The sequence below is a fragment of the Tympanuchus pallidicinctus genome, unplaced genomic scaffold (genome assembly GCF_026119805.1).
Source record: "Tympanuchus pallidicinctus isolate F22 unplaced genomic scaffold, pur_lepc_1.0 scaffold5, whole genome shotgun sequence".
In the NCBI taxonomy this organism is placed as follows: domain Eukaryota; kingdom Metazoa; phylum Chordata; class Aves; order Galliformes; family Phasianidae; genus Tympanuchus; species Tympanuchus pallidicinctus.
In genome coordinates this window covers 41096290-41122574 of record NW_026294769.1, presented here as the reverse complement: position 1 = coordinate 41122574, position 26285 = coordinate 41096290, and the positions used below count along the sequence as shown (strand labels likewise).

At 34.9% G+C, this 26285-nt stretch overlaps 1 protein-coding gene across 8 annotated transcripts in view; it reads left to right on the top strand.

Annotated features, from left to right (window-relative positions):
* The window catches only part of ASPH (aspartate beta-hydroxylase), a 102097-nt gene that overhangs the window by 47211 nt on the left and 28601 nt on the right, over nt 1–26285 (top strand). For all 8 annotated transcript variants that reach the window (XM_052704481.1, XM_052704488.1, XM_052704487.1 and 5 more), the window contains 9 exons: nt 891–929; nt 1691–1735; nt 1864–1911; nt 2416–2469; nt 3372–3416; nt 10679–10720; nt 19889–19977; nt 21970–22056; nt 24429–24579. In XM_052704481.1, the coding sequence (XP_052560441.1) occupies nt 891–929; nt 1691–1735; nt 1864–1911; nt 2416–2469; nt 3372–3416; nt 10679–10720; nt 19889–19977; nt 21970–22056; nt 24429–24579 (600 nt within the window). The remainder of the gene's footprint in view (nt 1–890; nt 930–1690; nt 1736–1863; nt 1912–2415; nt 2470–3371; nt 3417–10678; nt 10721–19888; nt 19978–21969; nt 22057–24428; nt 24580–26285) is intronic.

Here is a 26285-nt window from a genome sequence, read left to right as displayed (position 1 = left end):
TTTGTCCTAATTTTTTTCTTGTTATCATATTCATCTTATAAGTTCTGTGATAAGGTATTTTTGATCTTTGATACTCCATGTGACCAGGTCAGTCAGTCTGTAACATTGGAACAAATGTAGAGTATACATATTAGTTAAATTCCCTAACTGATCTCTTGTGCCTGTGTGGCATAAAATATTGAGAACATCTCATGCCAGCCCTACTCTCCCTGTTTTTCTTTAATAAAACCATGGTAAGTCAGCGGTAGTTCCTTGTATCTGTGTAGCTCAGTATTACTGTATTGTACTCATTTTGTTCATAGCTAATAGCTCAGTGGAGATTTACTCTAATATAGTTTGATTTGGTTAATGATTTGCTAATGATTGCTAGGAGGGTTAGTACCTGCTAAGATAATGAAATTATTCAGTGTGCTTAGATACATGTTGAAGTTCTCAATTTTATAATACACTATTATGTATCAAAGACTTACAATAAATGGCCAGCATCTTACCTATTTTCAGACATTATTTGAAGTGAAAATAATCAGTATTTTTAACCTGTTTCTTGTTCAGTTATGAAAACTATACTAGCTCTTTATTTAAAGTATAGGAGTCTAGGTGAATTATTGTAGTTGTGCAGAATGATGGTTTTATTGTTGTCATTGTTCTAAATATCTCATCTGTGTGGGTAGAAATGCAGGAATTTCAGCATTATGTTCACATTTGGTATTAGTTTTATATGTAGAATTCCCCACTGTGGGTTCCATTAAGAATTCATTTATCTGTGCAGGCCTCAAGAGTAAAGAAAGCTTTTGAGAGCTTTGCAATTAAGAAATGAATTAGATGCCTAACAGCTAAATTATTTTTAGTTTTGTCTGTGGATCAACAACATATTTTTCTTTTCCTTTAAGAACCAAAACAGGAGAAAGAGACTGAGACTCAAGATACAGGTATAGTCTATTGTGTGTACGTATGTCTGTGTGTATGCACGTATATATTTACGTATGGCATATATTAAAAAAAAAAATATCTTTGTGTGTGGTTAAATTGCCCATAAACCTAAGAATAGAAATACAATGAGGGGAGAAGTAGACAGTGACAAAATGCTGCATTGTTAGCCATTTAGGTTGTTGACAATGCTATTACTAAATGCTCATTACTAAATGAACATTAATGCTCATTACTAAAGCCAGTCAGCATGAGTAATCTTTGTAAGGGTAAAGACACTTACAAAAAGATCCTTTTTAACTCATAAATGTGTTTCTGAATTTGCTCTTACTTTGCTCTTGTTTCTTGTCCTGCTTATCAGTTCCTTCATGGTTTTTTAATTGAAAAGGTTATGGGTTTGTTGTTCACACATCCTTCAGATGTAGTTGATGATGCAAAAAATTAAACTGAAAGACATGCTCAGAAAGACTAAAGAGGGGTTTTTTTCTAATGTCATCTTTTAAAGTTAGTATGTCTTAATTGTTTAGAAGGTAGGTTTTAAGTATTCACCTAATAAATACAGTAGTTCTATAGAAATACAAGAAAGAAAATTTAAGGTACTTCTTTGTTTCCTCAAAATTGATAAAAGTTCATACTTCCCTTTTGAAGTTTTATGTTCACAGTTGAACATCTCTGTGTACGAACTCTGTTCATTTGTGTTATATGTAAGTTTCTTCAGTTTAGAGCTTGACTTCGTTGTTGCTCTGAATTAAATGTTTTTTAGCTGTTGAAGACCTTCCTGAGGAAGTACATGAAGCCACAGAACCAGGTATGTATTGTTATCGTGGTCTTGAAGTGCTTTTGCTATCCATTTCTTGGTTGTTTTTTGGTATTGTTTTTGTTTTGTTTTGTTTTTTAGAGAAGGAGAGCTAACTATGTACTTCTGTCTTTTTATAGTTAGAGATGAAATTGTTGAAGACTTAAAAATTGAGAAAAAACTACCAGGTATGAAATCTTTATATATAAAGAAATCAAGCATTTTCCTTCCATTTATATCTCTTAATATGTTTTTTTAAAAAAGACAAGAAAATGGTCTCTATGAAGTGCTTAATGTCAAAAATATCATTAAATATGATGGTTTTTCAAACATGACCTTAATTCAGTCAGCTTGAGGAAAGTGGTCGTCGCTTTAGTCTTAGCATAGCTAGGGATTTGCTGCTATAGTTTATTCAAGTTTTCCATTTCATAAATTGTTGTAATGGCAATCATAATTGAAATCCCTTTTTGGGAGGAGGGGGCAGAATGATAGCAGTCATTAACTAAGAGGGTCTAAACTTATTTTATATGAAATTTGCTTAGGTGCTTTTGTGCTACTGATATTTTAACTTCTTTGTCCTTCAGTTTAACTTCTACTTGTTTGATATGAAAGAGACTGGGTGGTTGGTGAGGAACAGAAGCAAAATTTTAAGCATTTTGTGTAACTTTCATATTTAAATTTATTTATAACAGTAGAAAGTAAGCATACAGAAGAAGATAATGTGGCCACTGGACCAGAGGAATCAGGTTTGTATATTATGTTTCACATGAACTTGCTACTTCATATAAATTAGATAAATACCATAGAATAGAATTCTACTGTAAAAATATATTCACAATTTCTTTTGCCACAGAACTTCTTTTCCTTTAAGGATGGGTGTAACTGCGTTATTAGAAGCTAGCATGTTCCTTTTTTTATTTTACTTCGCTTTCTAATGTTAGTATTTTAAATGCTTAGGAAAGCGCAGTTTTAGAAGTCGGGAGTGCTACAGAATAACTTGTAACAATAAAAACGATCATAGTTGGTCCTAGGAATTGGAAGATTTTCTTGCCATGCTCTGTCTGCCACCTGGCAATCAGTAGTGCATACTCTGGAAAAAGAGCATAACAGAAGAAAGGGGGAATATTTCCCCAGCTTTGAGTGGCGCCACTACAGAATTTGTGAGTCAGAGCATGTATTGCCCTCTTCAGTTTCTCGTATTTGCTACAGTCAGTATTATAACTATTATGAATTCTTCTCTGGTAAATTTGACTCCCTCTATGCATGAATAGGGAACTATGTGCAACCTTTAGCCTACTAGCAATAGCAGCAGTTGGTGACATGTCTAATTTAAACATACATCCTGAATTAAAATCAACTGAATTTTCGAGTCAAATCCATACTCAAATAGCATATTAAACTGGGAGATTTGTGCTTATGATAGTACAATTTCAGAATTTTGTTTTTAAGTTTAATTTTAATTTTTTCCTAGAAAAACGTAGCTGAAGAAAATTTGTATCCCACTTCAGAAAAAGTATTATTACTCATTAGTCTTAATAGGTCACTGTTTTGAGCATAAGAGGAAAACTTTTCTGTAATCATTTTAGACTTTCTGTAAACATTTAGAGAACTACCCAGTTTTAGTTGTTTGTGCACTTTTCATTTACAGAAGTCCCTGTTCAAACTGAGGATTATTCAAACGATAATCTAGTGGGTAAGTGTTTAAATGTTTTCCTTATTTATTTTTTTTTGTGGAAAAAAAAAAAATATATATATATATATATATAGCTGCATGGTAAGTTTTGCAGACAATTTTCGGAAAGTATTGAAGGATAATCATTACTCTCATTTTAACTTTTTTGTGGTTATGAAGCAATAATTTTTATCTTGTCCTGGATAAATATGAGTGATGGCAAATTGAGCTATACAGAAGTATTTCAAATAAAAACTGAGTAGTTTTAAAATAGAACTTATTTTAAATGATTTCAGGGAGAGCTGTATACTTTTGCTGTAAAGGTAAAAATATGTGTGTGCTTCCTTTCCAGCGTAGCTTGTCATGGGTGATGATATTACTTCTCTGTATGTCAGTCAAATCTATTGGAGTTTGGCAATGGCTCTTTTTTCAGGCACTGGTCTGTGAACAAAGCTGGCTTTGTCATACTGTCACATTTTTCTTGATATTACCATTTTAATGAACAAAATGAGCACATCCAGCTCTTTCATCAGGACAATAGTAATTACCAAAACCATTCTTAGAGTAACTACCTAGGGAACCTATCTGACAGGAGGGAGTTGCTTCATTGGAAGCTTGTGTGTTGTTACATTTGGTTCACTTTTCTGGAGTTAATTGAATCATAGAATTAAGTATCACAAATCAGTAGTTGGTTCTTTTATAACTGTGGCAGTGTTGAGGGCAGCACTGAGCTGTGTCTCTCAGTGAGAAACCACAGGGATCATAATCTAGGAGCCCTGAGAGCTGTTTTAGTTCTAGTTAGCCTCAGACCACATGTGATGTGGGTGGTGAGACACTGGAACAAGTTACCTAGAGAGGTTGTGGATGCCCCCTCCCTGGAAGCATTCAAGGCCAGGCTGGATGGGGCTTTGAGCAACCTGTTCTAGAGGGAGGTTTCCCTGCCTATAACAGGGGGTTGGAACTAGATGATCTTAAAGGTCCCTTCCAACGCAAACTATTCTGTAACTCTTGATGTGGTTGTTGGGCAAAGGAGTTTTTGACTACCTTTGTGCACTGGTTAATCTTTGCAGTATACAGAAGCTCTGAAGAGGTGTGATACCTAAGTGATTCTGTGAGACTTTTCTTTCCTAGCAGGGAAGGAAATTTGTATTCGATGCTTAGACATGCCAAAAGTACTAGAGAACTGAAAGTGCAGATGGTCTGTGTGTTCTCCCAGTACTGATCAGAAGCATGATTGGGTTTATGTTTTAATTTACATGCTGAACATTAGCTGAGGTGGTCTGAAATGCTTGTTGTAATACATATCACTGATTTGACTGTGGTGTCTTTCTAACCTGTTTATCATAATTGCTACTCATTATGTATGTGTTCGCTTATAGATAGCTAATAATAAATATTTATTTTCACAATGAATGTCAAATATTTTAAACAAGGCTTATGAACAGTGTTAAGTAGTAGTTGTTTTGACAGGATTGGCAATAAGATCATTGAATGTAGCATACATTCCATTAGTTTGTTGTGGAACTGTAGAACGAGAAAAGATGCATCAGTTTTCTTGCAGAAAATGTGGTTGCCTACAGTTAAAATAATAAGTAGATCTTTATGAGACTATTGGAAACTTTTAACAGTAGAAACTTCTACTGCATAGTGTCAGTTATGTTGATATGAGGATATTAAGATGAATTTGTCTTGTATATGCTATTTCAAAACCAAGTTCAAACTCATTATCAGCTTGAAATCCTTGAATTTTGTTTCCGTGGACCATATTTTTGTCAAAATCAAAACCTATTTATTCAGTTACTAAATAAGGCTAACAGTATCATGCTCCTGAGTCTTCCCTTATGAAGTAGAAAATGAAAATAATCTGTAGCACAAAATTTACTACAGCATGCTAACATACTGAAAGATTGTAAGTAATTTGTGTAGCTGTGTGGTATCCACTTTAGAGGCAGAAGAATCATCAACAAATTGATGTATTTTGTAAAAAGCTTGTCAATACAATGCAGAAGTCAATTTATATAATATCTCTGAAAATTGAGAAAGGCAGGGTACACAATTTAAATAATTTACAATTACTGAATTTTCCTGCTATTAAAGGTTTCAGATATGAAAGCTTGCAGGAAAACATTATTCTCACAGCCTTTTCCTCTTACATGATGAAATTCACATGTAGTAAGGAGTAAAAAAAAATATTTTCAGTCAGAGGCTTCACTATGAGCTTTTTGTTGTCAGAATTTTTTTCTCCTTTGGCAGCATTTGATATAAATAATTCAGGATTTTTGTTTAATTGTTTTCATTTGTATGTAAATTACAGTGATTGTGTTAGAATGGTAATTGGGATATATTTGGGATATAATGGGATATATTTGAAGGGAAGCATTTTCCGTTTTTGGGGGATACTATTACTCTTTCTGTTTGAGTTTTTATCCCTCACATATGTAGTTTAGATTTAAAATATGTAAGGTTTTTTTTTTCCTCCTTTTCAATTGCACACTTTTCATTTACTTTTACCAGCTACTGAAATCCCTTGTGTTCAGAAGTTTCCATTTCAAAACATTGACCCTTCCTCATTCCCTGGCTCCTTTTTATACAGTACCTGTCCTTAATGATAGCCCTCCCTCCTCCCCACCCGCCCCCCCCCCCCAAAAAAAAAAAAAGTATTTGTAACATGGCCCTGATTTTCCTTTATGAGGTTAATGCACTGCCATATGATCAGAAAAAAATTTACTGCTCAGATAAATATTTGAAAGTGTACATTTCCCACCTTCTACAGCAACTTTGTGCATATTCATTATGGTAACACCTAGAAATGACAGCTTTCTTAAAGTCTCAAACAAAGTTGCTTTTTTTTTTTTTAAAAAAAAAAAAAAAAAAAAAAGATTTATTTGAATTTTTGTTTTATAGTAAGCTGTGTTTTGGTTGGTCCTTTAATATAGATTTCCCCTTATTTTTTCAGATACTTAAAGCTTCAAAAGAAAAGTCCCTACATCAGGAGGACCAGCCCTAACCATACGCTACAAAGGGGAGCAGATGGTTGTCATAGATGTTACGATGTAATTACAGAGCAGTTCAGGGTTTGGGAGCAAACACTAAGATACTGTAAATGGGTTGTAGCCAACTGTCATCTTAGTAAGCTTTTTTTTTTTTTTTTTTTTTTTTTTTAACACTTGGATGTTTAATTTACATTCCTATATTGTTTTTTTTTGGGTGGGGGGAGGGAGGGAAGGATGGGGGAGAAGGGTCAAGTTTAGTGATTCAATTAGCTTTATTTTTCTTCTGTGTTCATGGCAGAGTTGCAACTTTGAACTACATTTCATGTGTGCTGTTCAAACAATTGTTAATATTCTATTTATAATATAGCAGCAAGTACATTTTTTCAGATTTTAATATATATCTTTTGGTGTGGATTCATACAGTGTGTACAGTGCATTTTGGTGAAAGGAAACTTAAAATATTATGAATTTTTAAATGCTTTATAACTGCTGATAATGGCATACAGCCTAAACACATTTTATAACACTAATCAGGCACACACTAAGCTGTGAATTTTGACTTGTTGATCTCTTTGCACTGGCATTAAGTCAACAGACACAATATAATGTTCAGGTGATTTTTTAAAAACGTCTAATATTCAAAGAAACCTTTTATATGTGAATCAGAACTTTATAGGCATTTGATTTGAATAGAAAACTGCATAATAACTCAGCAGAGAGTCAGCGTAAATTGAAACAAACCTGAATGACCAGAATCAAGTAGAATTCAGGAAATTTCTCCCATTTTCCTACTAATTTATGATTTCAAAGATGGATTTAAGAAAACTTGAAGTGAAACTTAACTTTTAAGAAACTTCAGTGAATTACGGAAACTGTGGAAATTCAACCTTAGGAAAAATAGGACATCAAAATTTAAGGCCTGCAATTATAAACGTTCTTGTAAATGGTACACGGCTGAACCATAGGCTTTGAGGGATTCAGGATTTTAATATTGCCGGAGTACTCTTTACCTGTGCTGTGTTGTTGTTCCACAGTTACAAAGACATATTTTATTCTTTGGCAATTTGCATGTGTTCCTTTTGGGCTCAGGAATATTGCTGTGATTTTAAGAAACTACTAAGTCTAATAAAACAGCTTAGACCAAAAAAAATAAAAAAAATAAAAGGTTAAGTTAAATTTTGTAACCCTAGCAGCAGTTGCCTTTTGGTTGACAGGAAGATTTTAAATTTCTGTAACACTGTTTTGAAGTCAGGTTCTCAATTACCTTTTCAGTTACGAATTTCAATAACTTCTAGTTAAAGGGACATCATTTATGCTGGCTTGTTTTGTTCTGGACTTCAGTAAGATTCCATGTAGGTGAGTGTTGCATCTGATTAATAGGCACAGAAGATGTTCCAAAGTGATTTCTTCTAGACTTTTCAAGAAAGCAATAATACTCTTAGACTGTGATGTGGTTTAGGGTGGAATGTACTCATAAAGTTACCTGTGATTGTGAATTGCATAGCAATAATTTTATAAAGCCATATTTTGCGATGAAGTTTGGGAATGATTTTAGAATGGTGAATGGAGGACTTTTTATGTAACAGTGGCAGCCTATTTCTAGCATTATAGGACTGTGAGAGTGTATTATGCTGTGATCAAATTTTAAGCATTTTGTAACTGGGTATGTGTTTTTTACGTGCTTCATGTTTACAAAAATATGCCAAGCTGGGCAAGGTCAAGAGAAGTATTAAGGAAAATGTTTGTCATCTGTTCTAATGTTTGGCTTTCAATAAAACACAGAAGATTCTCTTTGTCTCTCTAGCGTCATTATTTTTTCCAAAGTGTAACGCATTAATGAGGATAAATATTTGTCTCAGCTAGCAACAAATATCATTCTCCAAGTTAATAATTTGATTATTCTTTTTTAAATACACTTGAAAGTAACATTTACAAAGAGAAAAATCTCATGAGCAGAAATAATTTTTATTTTTAGGTGGTTGTATGTGATAGGACTGGGCATTACTCTATCTTTTACGATTGTGTTATATTTCTTCTGCTGTACTATTTGCTATTAGGCAACTAATTTAACTTGAATTATGCCCATTGTATATAATTTCTATTTATAACTTAAAGTGGATGAGAAATTACTCTTTATATTTATATTTGCCCCACACATTTATCTTTGTTAATGTAACTACTTTTCACCCAAAGTATTCCGTATTATAGTCCATAGTCTAAATTAAAACTCGTAACAGTGGTGTTGTCTATGCAATGCATGTGCTTCAAAAGTAGCTTGCATTTATTTTTGTCTTCAAACAGTTTGGTATTTTAATGTTGAAATTTGAGTAAATAAAGAAGATAATATCTTGATATTTTCACATTGCTGCATTGTTTCTTGCTATATCTCGATCTATAAAACCTTGGATTCAGTTACTTTTTTTGGAAATCACAAGAGCACCAAAAAGAAAGGAAAATTTCAAGTAAAAGCAGTATACTACAATATTATTTTAAGCCATTTTCTCCATCAAAGTAAGGTAAAGATCACTGTGGAGAGAAGAAGGCAATTTGTGCAGATGTTACTGATGAAGTTTCATAGTTCAGTATGGTGAGAGCTAACCAGATGAAATTTTTCTTTATTTTCAAAAGCAGTAATCTAGAAGAAGAATCTAGAGTAAATTAAGATCATTTGAGAAACTTTATCAAAATTGATGGCAGCTCATTTAACAGAATGGAGATTGAAGGAAATCTAAGAGAACTGAGAGAAGTTGTTCTGATACATAAATAGATAAAGACAGCTATACATACAGGGGGTTTGGAACTAGATCTTAAAGATCCCTTCCAACGCAAATCATTCTGTGATTCTTTGTATATTGTATGAACCTCACTTAAATGTGAGGCTGACCAAGAAATGGGAGACGGGCATGTTTTAGAGCAATAAGCTCATATCTTGTTCTTGCTGTGATGAAAAAGAACTGGCAGAACTCACAAAAATGTCAGATACAGGGGCAAATGGGTCACTAAGCATCCTAGATGGAATCAAAAGAGTTCCAGTGAGAATGTGAGTCTTAATAATAACTGAAAGTGCACAGGGAAAGTGAGTGGTTAGGTCACATAATCTATCGTGGTTTATTATCCTGTAATGATTTCTTCGTTTGCTTTGAGTTAGCAGAATAATAGAAATACGAGTATATCAACTATTGTATCTGGAGCTGTTATTGCTCTTTAAAAAATACACTGTTTCTGATATCATATTGACAGGCAGATACACCTTTTTATTTACCATCACATGTGCAAGAAACCTGTATTTTAGCACATCCCAAATAGTGCTGTCATTAATGTGCTGTTCGAATAATAATGTCTTCAAAGCTATTTTGTAGTATGTAATTGACTCTGTAGTTCTTATTTTTTTTTTTCTCCTTTGTTTCTCATATCACAACGAAGTTAATTCTCACTGTGCCTTGTATTGAATGTTAAAATCAGGTATACTGTCTGTGTGTTGTAGTAGTAGTAGTCGGTAGCAGTTGTGTATCTGTAGTGAAGAGCGAGACAAGAATTTCTTGAGACAAGAAAATAGCTAAAGAAAAAGCCATCAGTACTCTGTAATATTTTTTGTAACATTTATTGGGTATAAGTTGAAAACAATGATAACATCAGAATTATAAGGCAAGACACTTAAAAGAGTAAGACAAAGAACAAAAGATGCTAAAAGGTCAGAGAAAGAGAAGAAAAGCCTATCTCTGCACAAACTTTGTTCATGATACACAGATGTGATTTTGTTACAAGTATGCTTTTGTGCTGTAGTTGTGTTAACATCTGGTCATGAATTCAGTTGTTTACAAAACATGTGGGCTTAGTTTTTTTTAGAAGTTGAAGTATGATAAAAGCTTCCAAGTGCCTTGGTTATTTCTGAATATGAGACCTAGGTTTCCAATTTATGTTTTTCACTTTTAAATCAAATATGTATGAAGCCAGTATTCCCAAGACTTTTTAATTAATAAACAAAATACCTCTTGCAAAATAATGTGTATCCTATGTGTAACATTTAAATCTGCCAAATATCTTAAGGGGAACATTCATAAAATATCCTGTGACAGCAGGAATTATGCAATAACTGAAGCATCTGCAGAGAAAGACCTATGTAACCACAGTTCAGTCAGTACACTATGCTTTAATTATTTCTTTAAAATAAATTAGTCTGGTTGGCCCAATCTTATTTTGGGTTGAAATTGTAATTATATTCTAACTCTTTCTTATTGTAAACTGTTAAAATAAATTTACTTAAATGGAATTATATTTTTAATATTCTAGGAAAAGGTGAAACAGAGATTGAGCAAGACAAAATGGAAAAAGGTGAGTCTAAAACATTCTACTCTTCTGGACTCTAAAATCTCTGCTTTCTGAGGTAACTGATTTAAATTAGATTATATGATAGTGATGCTTCTAGATATGTCAGGAGTGCCTGACCTTTTGGCTTGCCTGGGCCCCATCGAGTGAAGAGGAATTGTCTTGGGCCACGTATGTGTCAACTGCTCTGAGACTAACGTGGCTTATTTGTTTTCATGGAAACTACAAGAGATGCAAAGAGCTGGCATTGCACTGTGCCTTCCCAGTGTCCTGGTTTCAGTTCAGACACCGTTAGTAGCACAGTGTTGGTTTGGTTATTGCTGAGCAATGAGTGCGCTCTGGGGGCTGGGCTGCTTGGAGGGGTGGAGCTGCTGCCTTAACAATACAGGACAGTCGGTGCTGGCATGGAGAGTCATGCCAAACTGTGGAACAGATATTTCCTACCTTATGTACATAAATTGGTTTTAAGTATACAGTGTGCACTTGTTGTAAGTAAACACATAGTCATCTTGAACTTACAGTCATGTTGTTCCCCTTTTATAAAGTCATAGGCTGCTATTAAAAACTTCTGCTGTCTCAACTGGAAAGCTGCAATATCCTAATCCCAGTGTGACATTCCAGAGGTTGTAGCTACACCATGCAGCTCAGATATCTCTGAATGAGAGGTGAGGGGCTGTCAGAGCCTGCAAGACCCATTCAGTCTGTTGTGCCACTTGTCTGAGGTAAATACGAGCAACCTGTGAGTGACAGCACAGATGGGATGTACTGTCGCATAACCCGAATTATTGTAGTTTTATCTGCATTAATGACTGATGGATTGCAGGTCTAGAACAATGCAGCTGTGGTGTAGGGCAGTTGTATCCATCTTTGCGAGCAAGACAGACTCAGTGGAGGTGAATCTGTAGGTGCTTTATAAAGAGAAGGTAGCACTGAAATCAATTTCAGCTCTGTGTTATACAATAAGGGTTTTTGTCTTGCTTGGTAGGAATATACAGAGGCAGTTTTTGTGGAAAAGTGAATAATGCTGAGAGCACTGCAAGTCTTCCCACATTTCTTTGTACAACCTCTGTGCTTCAGCTCAAGGTTTGCATCTCTCCCTAGTTATAGCAACTGACCACAGACAAAAACCTTAAGGGCTGTGCATGCATCCTTCTCACTCAGGTAAGGCCCTCAGAATAGTACCTGCCACAGTTGGTTCCTTCTAAATGAAGGTAAAGGGACTCTGCTGGTGCCTGCTGCTCCTTTTTCAATCCTTTCTCATTTTTTATATGTGACTAACTAAGAATTCAGCTTCTCTGATCTTTTGATAAGGTTTTTTTGGATTTGTGTGCTTGTATTTTGAATGGTAAGCCATTTTAATGTTTCATTGGAATATTAAATATGCCAAATGCAAGCATGTTAAAACAAAAGCTTACAATTAGAAGGTTTATTTGGGAAACAATGCTGTGATATCAGCATTTCCAATCACAAAATAATAGATTTGGCAGAGGCACATCTTTCCCCCTTGACAGTAGGAGAAAACATTGGGATAGCTTTCTTGACCTATTAGACCTGTAGACAAGAAAATATGTAATAGTTGTCTAGTACAGGTGAAAAAGCATTCACGGGTAAAAATATTACCTCGTTTAAGGAAATGACAATGGAGAATTGTTATTATCCAACATTATTAGTCAGAATTGGTAAGACACCATTATTACTTGAAAGTATGACAAAATGAAGCCACTTTCCTCCTGAACTCTGTTGTGGTTGTTTTGTTTCTTTGTAAACACTTCACCACTAAATAAATGCTTCTTTTCAACCATGCTATTGCAGATAACAGGATTGTTCTAAGTGGGAAAGAAAGCCAGCTTTGTTTTCTGTCTGAATTGACTAAATTATGCATCCCAGAGGGAAATCACAGGAGCAACCAAATCTTAAATGAAATTTATTTATAGCTAAAGTGGTTGTGTTAGTTTTCACAAGTATAATGTTGTTTAATTGCTTAATGGAAAGTGTCAAGGTACAGCTAACTGAGCCAAAAAAAAAAAAAAAAAAAGTTTTAAAAAACTATAATTGGATTGGTTTATTTTATATTTCCCTGATAAGATGAAACAGTAAATTTATAATAGATGCATTTATAAATATGGTGCTGTAGCTGCCTGGCATATGTAGAAAACTTGGATCTGTGGAATCAGGAACTTACAAAATCATATTTAGCTTATTTTGAGAGATTGCTTTAGTGATTCTGACAGAGCTCAGAGTTTTATATACAAGTGTGCATTTGCATTTTAATGTTTGTACATACAAACTCCAGAAGGCCTTCTGTGACAAAAGCTAGTTACAGATTTGAGTAGATCTTAGATCATTAATAGTTCATTTTATGTGTGTAACACATGCATACATGTATGCTTATCTTAAACATTTTTCAGTCCTTTGCTAGTGAAATGTTTTAGTTTCTGTAAATTTAAATGTTTAGTTCTTTCATCAAATTTATTGAATTTCTAAATTTTACCTTCCTGATACTGGGAAAGAGATGAACTTTCATAGTAAGTTTCTACTATATAAATCTAAGAAAACATCAAGCGGGGCTTTCAGAAAGCTTGATGATATCTAATGTTCATTGTAGGAGAATTTGTTCTATAACATGCTATATTGATTTCTTTTTTTATTATTTTAATTGATACAGAAGACATAGAAAAAAGTAAGGTTGTCTTGCAAACCCTTTTAAGTGCTGTTTGTCAGGATTTAAAGGTATACAAGAATTAAAAAGACTTTATCATCCCCTACTTGTTCTACTTGCTGCTTGCTATCTTCCCTACATTGATTCTGATTAGTAATAAATTTGGATTCAGATCCACATTTAGAGACTGTGCTAATCATGTCCTTCAACTCCTTTACCCTCATATAAAGGCTCTGTGTTTACGTAAACAGTTAATATATACAATATTATGAAAACATACATTGCAAGGGAGCTGATTATTTTAGGTACTTACCTGTCTCTGACAAGGAAGAAAAATCCATTCTCCAGAATGAGAAATCAGTATTTACTTGTTGCTTAAAGAACGAAATAAATATTTTTTTCTAGGCTTTCTGCCAGCAGAAATCAATTTTGCCTTCTAATTTCTGTGTTACTCAAAACTCCTCTTGAAACTTCTCTAAAGAAATAAATAAATGCATTTGTAGTATACTACTACTTCAAGTTATCTCTGTTCAATTACATTGAGAAGGATTGTTTGTCTTCTCCATGAAAATGTCATCATATTTTATGTTAAGGAATTGAAAGGCTTGGATGTTTCAGATGAGCCTGAAAAAATTATTCCTTAAAATACTTCGAAGATGTACATCCTGAATTGAACTATATCACAAGTGTGCTATACCAATATCCATACAGTCTAGGTTTAGTTGCATTTTATCACATGACTGTTAAATCTACCTTTTCAGCAGGATATGTAGGATCTCACTGATGCCAGTAGAGTTCTAACCTGTGTGGCTTGTGGAGTATAGGGTGCTATTCTTCTTGCTAAATTTTTGCTGCTGGGTTAGATGAAGTATACCCTAAACTCCATTAACAACCTTTACCAGAGCCTGCACATTTGACTGACCACCAGTATTATCTGCTTGTTAGATGTAAGCTCTGTCATTAAGGGTGTGTATACTTTCTATTTACTTACTTAGATATTTAATTATAGCTTGCATCAAATATGAGCTGTTCGCAGAAAGTAAACTTTTATAGAAGTGCACTTTTCAAAGTCCAAAGTGCTGCATAACTCTATGCTCAGTTAAATGCACAGAACACTATACGTGTGTAGGACATTAGTGTGTGGTGTTGAATAGGAAGTCACTAAGTACTATTCTTGATCTAGTCAAATAGCTGCTTGATCATCTTTGAATGAAGCCAAGTGACTTTGTGGTAAAAGGGAGCAGTGAATGGTGGCAATACATGCCAAAAATAAAATTCACAATTCTGCAGTTGTTTCTTATGATAGACATTATGTAACCAGCAGTCATTTCAGACTGAAAACCCTATAGAATACTTCTTACTGTGAGCAAAACTGCTCTGGAATAGCTGCAGTTGAAGATTTATTATAGTCATTCCACAGCTTTATTAGTCCCTAAAATGCCTCAGTTTTTTATTGTCTGATTGCTTTCCCAGATAAGTTGATTACAGACATTTTGCCTGTTCTACTAGCACAGTTTAGAAAGATCTTTTAATTATTGTAGCGCTGCTGGCTTTAAGCTGTCTAGATGCACATATTGGGTTTTATACCTTTGAAGTTTTCACTTGTAGAGACCCATAAAATAAGTGGATCACTTACGCTATCTGTAACCTACCTAATGAGCTTCAGAGACACCAGAATAATGACAAGAGATTGTCATCTCATCAGATTATTCTCTCACTCCCTGTCCCTGTGAGGCTCAGTACAACTGCAAAAGCTAATTTAGCTAATGACCAGGGCCAAGCATGAGGAAGGAAGACAGATGCATAGGCAGACTTTTAATTTTAGGTAGAAGTGTACATCTTTCAGCCCATAACTGGAACTTTGAACCTTGGATTAGGAAGGTAGGAATGTCTGGGAAGAGAGAGCCGAGGCATTAGTAAAACAGAAGGTCAGAAAATCTATTGAAAAACTTCTGCTGTGCCTAATCTGTAACACTTTCTTTTAAGTGGCTATCTGCATGTTACTAAGAGAGGTATTGCTGATTTTATATCACAGCAGGAATAGATGTTTAGAAAAGAAAACCTTTGCAAATGGCTTTTTTAGTTTTTGACAAATTAAGATGGTGAATTGGCAGGAGTAGCCTTTACTACTTGCTCTCTGTTAAAATGCCACATGCATGACATATCTTCAGGAGAAAAGATAGTATGTTAAACATGAAAGATAATCATGATAGTATTCAACCTTTTTGTGCCATTCTGGCTAATAATGTTTTGAGATGTAAGGCTGAACTCTGAGTTCAGCTGTGTTCACTCCTTCTGGATAACAAGGTTTTTCTGACCCAGACTAATTATTTAGTGATTCAGGCGAACGTGTGAAATGGAGATCTGACTTTTTTTTCCCTTCTGTGGAGAGGCTAGAAGAGGATTCGTTTAATCTATTTCAGAAGTATTATTGTCAATAATTTCTGATGTAATATTTATACGAGTTTGTTCTGTAACTTAGAGCTAGATGTAATCAATTTTTTGCCGTGTAGTAGTCATCATCACTCTTTTTTTCTGTTCTTCCTATGTAATTATATTGCTTTGAATGCATTTACCACACTAGAGTAATTCAATTACCTGGCATTTTACATCGATTTCAAGCCTTATGTTCTGCTTAGTTATATAGGAACATGCAGTCCTTGGATGCTTTTAAGACGTTTGTCTAGAAATTCTCAAAAAGATTCATGTCTTGATTCTTTACATGAATTTTTGGATTTAATATTTGAAAGAATTAATAAATTATACTTCCATCGTAATTATGTGAATAAAATCAACATCAAAGTTGCAGAAATATTTGTTTGATATGCTACTTATTTGGATAACTAAAGAGGAAAAAATGGATCTGCTTCAGATGGAGATTTACAGAACTTGAACAAAGTGAATCGCATAATCCATTCTAGATCTTCAGACCTCAGCAGTATTTCCTCTGATACAGTTTCTTCTCTGCAATGAAAAAAACTTTCTGTAAGTTCAGGTACTGAAATGAATCACAGAATGTCTTGGGTTCAAAGGAACTTGAAGATCAAGTTCCAACCCCTCTGCTATAGGCAAGGTTACCAACCACTAGATCAGGTTTCACAGGGCACCATCCAACCTGGCCATGAACACCTCCAAAGGCAGGGCACCCACAACTGATCTGAGCAGCCGGTGCCAGTACCTCACCACTGCCTCTGTGAAAAATTTCCCCCTGACATCTAATCTATACCTACCCTCCTTTAGTTTATGATTCCCCTTTGTCCTATTACCATCAACAAGAACTTCATCTCTTGCTGCCTAGTGGCCTTCTCAACCGTGTGCATCATTCCTGGCAGATGCTTATGCAATCTTTTCTTAAAAATTTCCAGTGATGAAAATTCCACACCTACCCTCAGAAATCTGTTCCAGTGCACTTACAGATACTACTTCCAGATTTTCAAATCCAGTTTTCTATTGTACCGATGTCAAGCCTTTTATTCCTTGGACTCATTGTGTGATGGATGAAAATAATAAATTACGTAGCTACTTTTTATGTGTGGTATGTACCCTTCTTCCAGTGAGGCAAATCACTCCTAGTTTTTCCTCCACTTTGTTTTTGATATGTTGTAAAATTATGTGGAAATGTTGTAAAACAGACATAAAATTTGCTCCCCACCTCCGACAATTAAACACAAAATATTTTTAAACAATTCTTCAAAAATTAGTCGTTCATTCACCATTAATCACTTAGTTACTTTTGCTAATTCTGCTCTTGGTGCCTTAGAGTATCTGAAGTGCATTCGTTATTTTTCAAATGATATTTATCTATCCTTTATAGAGAAGAATTGTCTTTGTTTTTGGTGATGAAAGTGCCTTTCAATTTAAAACTATGGGCATATTTTGTTTTTAGTCTTCATATATGGAAACCATCACATAAAATGTAGTATTTCGCTATCCTTCATTTGATAACATTGCAGACTGCTAACTTATCACTTTGAAAATATTTTCCATCTGTTGTAGTTTTCTCTTTGCTTTGCTTTCTTCTTCCTTTCTTCTTCCCTACATCCTAATAGAGGAGGGAGATAATGGGGTTGCTTGTCAGCGCTGCCCATTGTTTATACTCCAGTGGGAAGAAGAAGCACGTGATGAGTCTTTTTCCTAGATTACTGTTGTTAAAGTGGAAACTGTTTTTTCTGAGGGAATCTTCAGCAGGTCTATGACAGCAATCTTAGGTAGCAAGCGTATGCTTACCTCCAAGGCCATTACTGGAAACTTTCAGTATTCTCACCAGACCATAGTATGATAAATATGAAAGCATTATCCCCATTTCAGTGCTTAACCGGATTTGGATCAGCCTAGCAGTTGTATGATTGTGCATTTCTTCATATATATGATTAAATCTGTAAATTACTGAAGAAAAGCTGCATGTTTTTTTTTTTTTTCCTCTGAAAGCATGTAAGTTCATTTCTTTGTAACGCTGAGTTTAATATACTGGATCACATCTGCTAAAGGATTATTACACTAGAAGGAGGCAATGTATAATTTATTAAAATACCCCTGCAGGGAGATAGCAGGCTATCTGCTTAATAGAGGGGAATGCTTGATGGTTATACTGAAAGCTCCCAGGTGAATGCTTTAACGTAAGAGTGGAATGAGTAGATGAAAATAATTGCTCATTATATAATGTTAGCTGTGTTATATTAGTGCCTAGCAGCTGAATAATATTTACATTAGCAGCTCCTTTCCGGCTTTTCATATTGGTCTCCTGTTGGTCTAAAGTTGATATAAAATTGTAGTGAAGATGGGAAAATAAAGCTTCTTGGTAATGGGGGTTGACTAAAAGATTCTTCCCATGTGTCATCAAAACTGGACATGAGAGAAAAGATGTCATTTCTTCGGCAAAAGGTTTCTAAGAGTTTGCATTTGTTCTTTCTTCTGAGCTGTTTGTCTCATATTCTTGTAAACTCAAAGTGGAAAACAGTTCTGCAGTCAGTAAGTTTCTCCTTGGAGGTGGAGGGGGGAGAGCTTCTTTCCATTGCCTCAGAGAAACCTCGCTGCTGCCATGCTTGAGCTTGAGAAGGATCAAGCAGCTGGACATCTTTCTGTCAACACTGAAAGTTAGAGAGGTGACCAACAGCTGTTCTTTCTTATTAAATACAAGATTTCTGAACAGCTGTCCACTTTTAGATAAAGGTTTTTATTCATACTGCTAGAACTGAGAATCGACTTTTTTTTGTTTGTTCTTTCACATAGTTTCTCATATGTACAGCCTCACACTTAGGGAACAAGATCGGAATGCTTGGTGGTGATGTTCAGCTGGATGTCTCCTAGATTATGCAGTCAGTGGAACTGAAAAGTCTCAGTTTTCTTTCTAACAGCAAACCACATTTTCTATGAGCTCAAGCAACCTAAAAAGCTCTTAGGGAGTCTTGATTTTAATGGCTTTTAGGGCTATTACTCCTAAGTTCATTCACAATTACTTTTGAGAAAGTCAGATCTTGGTTTCAAGATACCATTGCTATTTCTGAGGTGGAATATTTTTAGGAAAAAAAAAGTTATTTTCTGTCCTAATGATGTTACGTCAGAAGCTTCTGCCCATAACTGTTAGTCTGTTGGGGTCCTGGGGTGGAGGAATCCTTGTTTGCATAATGAGAGCTAGTTCTTGTGAACTGTGCAGCACTCAAGAGAAAGTTTCTCTTCTATCATCTTGTTTCCATGATAATTACATTCCTTAATTACATTATTCTGTGCCTGCTAGAAATACTTGATTTCAACTTTAAGGTGCAGTGAAAATTTAAAGTGGTTAGTGGAGCAAACTGAGTACTTTAAAGTGAACTATGCAATGGTTTACTGTGAAAAAAGAATGATCTCTGGTACATCATTTATTTTCTTACTTTCCTGGTTGCTAATCCATTGGAAAATTTCAATGTCTCCTATTATTGCAAGGATCAATGGGGATATAACTATACTAATGTATCTCTTCTTTATTATTTTTACTTTATAGAACCTGAAACATTTTTATATTTAAAGCTTTGTACGATCTTTGTGAATAAGCAAATGAAATTTAGTAGGACAGCTTCAACCTTCACAGAATCACAAGGTTGGAAACGACCTGGAAGATCATCTAGTCCAACCACCCTCCCATTCCTATCAGTACCACAAGCTACTAAACCATTTCTCGTAGCTCCTCATCCAGGCGCCTCTTGAACACTACCAGGGACGGCGACTCCACCACCTCCCTGGGCAGCCATTCCAGTGCCTGACCACTCTGAGAGAAAAAGTTTCTCCTAATATCCAACCTAAACCTCCTCTGGTACAACTTCTGGCCATTTCCTCGGGTCCTACTATTTGCCTGGGAGAAGAGGCCAGACCCTTTTTCACCACAGCCTCCCTTCAGGAAGTTGTAGAGTGCAATGAGGTCTCCCCTGAGCCTCCTCTTCTCCAGACTGAACAATCCCAGCTCCCTCAACCGCTGATCAGTACAATTGCTGTGAAGTATGAAAGAAGTAACAAACTGTATATTTTTAATTTCTTTCCAGTTAAAAAGAAGAAGAAGCCGAAGCTCTTAAACAAGTTTGATAAAAGCATTAAAGCCGAATTAGATGCTGCAGAAAAATTACGTAAAAAAGTAAGTTTTGAATGTTTCACTCAGAGTCTAAATGGTGGGCATGAATAACAGCTAACTTAAGAAAAAAACAAAATGGAGAATTACTTCTAGATTACATTTTGTGTAACTTTCTTTGAATTTAAATGTTTGGTGACCGTTGGTACCTCAAGTCTAATTTCTGTCAGATAGTTTATATTTTTCAAATGATGTATATGACCAGTCATGTGTTTCCTCACTTTTAACCATGAAAACATACCTTAACTGTTGCATTCATATTATCAATAGGTGTTTAAATTAACCACATGGATGTGGGTTACATCTATCACTGTGGTCAGCTTTTATTAGAGAACTTAGATAACGAAAGTATGTTAATATGACTCCCTTGGTATGGGTTCATGTGTTTCATGAGCATTAGGTGAAAACCTTGTCAGATGTGTTGTTTTGGATGGAGTTTTGCATGCATGATAGGAATGTCTCTGCTGCCGTATAGCTTACAGCATTGAGGCAGAAACATCTGCTTCACACCAGTTGCAAAGACCGTAACATCAGGTTAGTCAGTTTCAGTAGTTTAAAAACTTGAACAAAGCATGTGGAGAACAACTGTATGTCTTTGTTCTGCCCTTTTTGGTCACTTCAGAGGGCAGAACAATGAGGAAATATGCCTCTGTCAGCACAGTGCAGTAAAAAATAAAAAGCATTCTAATCATTGCAAGTATAGATGAGTCTTGATTTTTCAGAAGACTGACTGCAGATTTTGATTTACTTTGCCATCCATGCAGCCCCACAGGGGCTGCGAAACTGTGGCAGGGCTATTGTACACAAAGCACAAGCATCATGCTGCTTCTACTGCTGCTCTTCACTGGGGACCTTGATTACGTGTTGAAATACAAAAATTCAAAACATTTACATGCTTATTTTGATTTTCTGATGAGCCTATGGGTATCAATTTGCTGACTGTTTTTCTGTATTTGTCTCATGGTGAGTTGCAAACAATCATGCTTTCTTGTAGGAAACAAGGTAAATATAATGACAGTGTAGAATCATAGAATGGCCTGGGTTGAAAAGGACCGCAGTGATCATCTAGTTTCAAGCCCCCTGCTACATGCAGGATCACCAACCACCAGACCAGGCTGCCCAGAGCCACATCCAGCCTGGCCTTGAATGCCTCCAGGGATGGGGCATCCACAACCTCCTTGGGCCAACCTGCTCCAGTGCATCACCACCCTCTGTGTGAAATACTTCTTCCTAAAACTCAGATGTATGTAATATTTGAGGATAGCAGGGCAGTGATGTATAATAATCACTCATTTGTAAAGCTGTAAGGTTTGGATGTGGCAGCAAGATCTGATGCCAGATTTTGCCAACAGTGCTTAGTTTCTGTTTAAAAGTGCCGTTCTTTCTTCTCAACTTCCACCCTAGTTTGCTAGTCAGCATCAGCCATGAAATTACTATCGTTGCATGTGAACTTTGTATGGAACAGGGAGGAGACGCAGAGCTCGTGTGGAGTCCTGAGGGATGTACTTGTTCAAAACATTCAGAGGAAACATCCATATACTGATGGCTCTATCCTATTTTCCAGAGAACCACAGTTATGGTACAGCTGGTCATATGAGATATCCGGAGATTAAATTTCTGTCTGTGTATAAAACTTTTTTCTGTATGTTGCACTCAGTTTGGAATTTGTTATTATCCATAGAATCTTTATATTTTAACATAGACAGGTTGTTGTCTTCTGACGTTTCTTCCAGTCAACAAAAGTAAAATACAGTAAAAAATTTATTCGCTTTAACCATGGGAAGTAAGTGTTACCACTTTGTAAGTAATGACAGTGGTTTCTCTTAAACAACAAAGTAATCCCAACAAAAATATAAGTGAAAATTGTTTTTCACAGACTCACAGTCTGAATTTTGTATATTTTTTGTTTCAACTTAGGGAAACTCATTTGCAATTAGGCCAAGCATCCTTCAGCATCTTTGTTAGATGTAAATGCTGATAAAATTATTTGCCTTCCAGGGAAAAGTTGAAGAAGCTTTAAGAGCTTTTGAAGCACTGGTAAATCAATACCCAGAAAGCCCCCGAGCAAGATATGGAAAAGCACAGGTACATAAATGAATGAATTAGAAGTCATAAATGTTTTATAGGTGAACCATAAATATTTTCTAACGATAGAACTCTAGATTCCATTCAGATTTCATTTTCCTAAGGAAAAACATTACATGATCTGTTCCAGTATTCTGTCCTTCCTCAGTTACTTCATAAGCTTTTGTTTAACTTTAGTCTAGAGGCAAGTGTTGTCAATAACACAAAAATAAGATGTGAAGTTTCTGTAGAGTGGTAAAGAATATATAAAGGATAAAGAACAACAACAAAAAAAATCCAGACAAGGGGGCTTAATTAACTTTATCTTGTGGAGAAGGTTGCTGTGTTTTAGATGTTCTTCTCTCCACCCTACTCACACACAGAAAGGGGAAAAATAAAACCAAACCAACACATTAGCAAATAAGCTCTGCCTTTATAATGCTGTTTTTGAGCCATGTTGAGTTGTCTCGGAGGGAAAAATTCTGACTTGAGACAGCTGCTCTGAGACCATCCTGCAGTCCCCTCCCTAGTCAAAACCTTGCCACATAGACATAACACAAGAAGTAATGGACTAAAAAGAGTTATGCTTTTAAGACTTACCTAATTAATTAATCTGTTCATTACATCTAAGAAAATACAGTTCCTGTCCTCATAAGTTCACTGCTTTTAGGGAGGAGGACAGATCATATAAGCCAGCTTTTTAAGAGTTCTTCCCAGTGACACAACTGCATTCATCCTTTTACACCAATTCATAGTCACCATCTACCACTTTAATAAAGATGAGACGGACCTTCAGATCACGATTTGAAGTCATAATGAGCAGGCATTTTTTGGGAATGTATAAATGCAACTATTCATTTCCATTTTCAGTATCATTTGTAGACTCATACAAGTCTTTCTACTGAGCACTTGCATTGATGTGACCAATGACAATTTTGTTGAATCAAATATGTGTAAGGTGCAGCTGTTTGAAAAGAGCAATAAAAATCATGGGCTTTGCTGACAGATGGGTTATTGTGAGGATTTACCTTGTAACAACTTCAGAATGGATATTTAGGCAACAAAATGCATTTGAATTTGCTGTTTCTCATTGCTAACTAAAAGTAACATTTCAGAGGAGTATAAATGTAAAGCCCTGGATTTTGCTACAGGAGCACTTTGCCTTGTCTGTGAACCATGAACCAGAATTATATGTTAATTTTGAAGATTCTAGATTTAATAAAGCATGGAGATTCACTTTTCCCCATCTTTTCTCCATCTTTTAATAGCTTTAAATGTCAACTATTTTTCCCTCAAATTAATGTTCTTAGAAATTTGAGTAATCCTTGCTTTAATGCCTGAACTACATGTAGGCCAGATGAAAAATATTCTAAAGAAATAATTGAAATATTTAGGGCTGAACAGTGGACATATCTTAAGCCTCTTTATAATGACTTATAGCATATATATTGGTGAGTTTAATCAGATGTTACATTGAAAATGTTTGATTTTTTTTTCCTTATTTTTTACTATTCTTTACCTTGCAATTACCTAAAAAAGGAAAAACAAATGTACTAGTGAACATATATCAGAAAAATAAATAATCTCATAATTTATTTGTGAGGGTTATTTGAAAGTAACTGAACAGGTATTGGACCGAGGAACTGTGTTTTATGGTATTCTCCATACTCAGTTTCAAAAAAGCCTGAGGAAAGAAAGCAATGGACAGAAGTGCAAAGATTCCAGATATTAGCTGCTTACTACAACTAACACAATGAAGTTGTTTAAATTAATGTGTGATCGATACAACGGTGGATTGAGCAATAAGAGCTTCAGTTTCATCAGTGCTTGTGATGCATCTACACCTTGTTCTGCTAATTGACTTCAGCCAATAAAAATAGAAGCATTTAGGAAGAATGATTTAATCACATGAAAATGCATGCTTTTGAATAAATAATGCAAAACAATTCATTAAAAATTCATGACTTGAGATGTAGCTGTGGAAACAAATTATAAAAATAACATTCCACAGGTGACATCAGTAGGGGTTCCCACTGGCTATACTGAAGCTGTACTTTCACAGTAGAAATCTCATATATCCTTCAGCCTGCTCCTGAACTTAATGAAGTAATTTAAGTAAGAGTTATGTGATAGGTATTATTTCAAGATATGCAAAAGTAAAGTAAATTCTACATTATTTTTTCTAAGAAAGACTGAAACTAAATTTGTCACAATATATGAAAGAAATATTTGTTGGTGTCTTTTGATCTGCGTGCTACTGTTAGCATGAGACTTAATTTGAAATTAATCTGGCAACAGTTTACATTTCTTCCACACTGTTACAGATAACAAAATTGTTTTGAAAAATAACGTATTATTATGTGTTCTGATAATAGTTTTGTAATTCTCCTTAGTCAGAAGATGACTTAGCTGAGAAAATGAGAAGTAATGAGATGCTGCAAAAAGCCATCAACACCTATGATGAGGTGGTTAGTCTGCCAAATGTCCCTTCAGATCTGATAAAACTGAGCTTGAAACGAGAAGCTGACAGACAGCAGTTCCTTGGTAAGATTTGTGGATGGTGTAAAAATTGTGAATGTGGTGTGACTTAAGAAAATCACAAAGGGTTTCACAGCAAAAATTCAATTGAATTGTCATTGGAATAAGTGAAAAATCTTTAAGAAGTCTTAAAAATTTTGCTATTAACCTAGTGTCTATTGCTTTTCTAACAAAGGTGCCTTACAGACAGCAGTGCACAAGGTGCCAAGCAAGGCTATGAAAGAAGATGGTTTAAAAATAAATGAATAAATAAATAAAATATTGCGTAAAAGAAAAAAAAAATCATTTTCTACTCAGTTTGATGGAAACCTCAGGGAAATAAATTGCATACGTGAAGTAAATGTACCCCAAATAAACTTATAGTAAACATAGAGAACAACAGAATTGAACTGGGGGATAATGTTTTAATTCATAAAGTATTCCTTCTTTTGACAGTTTGGAAAGTCTTGTTTTTCAAGGAAGGTGAATTGATAGTATTTTGTATAACCTAAAGAAGATATAATAAACGTATAAAAGTGTATTTATGCAGTTTTATAAAATTAAAAAAAAAGTCTGTGGAAACTGTTAACGTGCTATCAGGAATTGTAATTGTATATCTTTGCCATCGCAAAATTTCACATTATGTTTGCTAACATTACTTGAGTTGGCTCATTATTTATTCTCGGACTGAATTATGAGTGGCAATGACTCTTAGGCCAAAAATTGTGAAGCATCGTGCATCTCCATGCATGATGTTCTTAATCCCACTTTAAAAAATGTAAATAGTGAAACAAACAGCTAATGGATTGAAAAAGAAAACTATTTTTTCTATTTAACAGTGACAACTCAATACAGGTAGAGCAGGATTATATTCATTACTTCTGGAGATTACTTACGGCAACCTTTTAAGGCACTAGATTGTCTTAAATAGGTGGCTTATTACGCAAGATGATTATGCATCCCTTTCTTGCTTTCAGTAGATTAGACTTTGCCTACTGATACTTGAATTTCATAATTTTCTCACATATTTAGTTTACAATGCTGTTTTCTCTTAAGAAAAAAAATAGATGGACTTGATCCTGATGATCACAGTATCATCAAGATTTCTAAACCATGAATCTTTCAGTGATTCTGTGTCAGAAGCAAACGGATATCCACTGTGACCTCTTTGCAGTTTTCAGTGTGTCAGTTTTGGATGTCCAGATGTATATCAAAAAGCTGCCTGTTGAGAATACTCTAATACTAGAATGTCTCATTTTAATAATTAGCCAGATTTGTTTTATGTTTATCAGAGAGTGAAAATCTGAAGCTGGAATGCTGAGAACGAAGTCCTAAAACAATGAATGAAAACAATCCATCTGAAAGTTTAGATCTCAGTTCTGTGATGTACAAGAACTTTTTATCAGAGCATGAAGCACAACAGACTTCAGTGGGATAAGAGATCTGTTCCTGTGGACTGGGTTTTAATGTCAACTTGTTTCGATGTTACTATTCTTCAGTAAGACCTCATTTAGGAAGTTGATGAATCATATATTCAGTTTCATACGTGTGAAGCATGATTGCTTTCAGTGAAACAGCTGAGCATTTCAAAATGTGTTTAGTTACTTCAGTTAATTAAGACCAAGTTTATTTTGATATGTTTATCGGGTTTTATTAAGTGCTTTGATATCTATGTATGAAAGAGCAAACGGAGCTTAATGTTAGAGCTACACTGTGAACTGTTCTCCACTAGA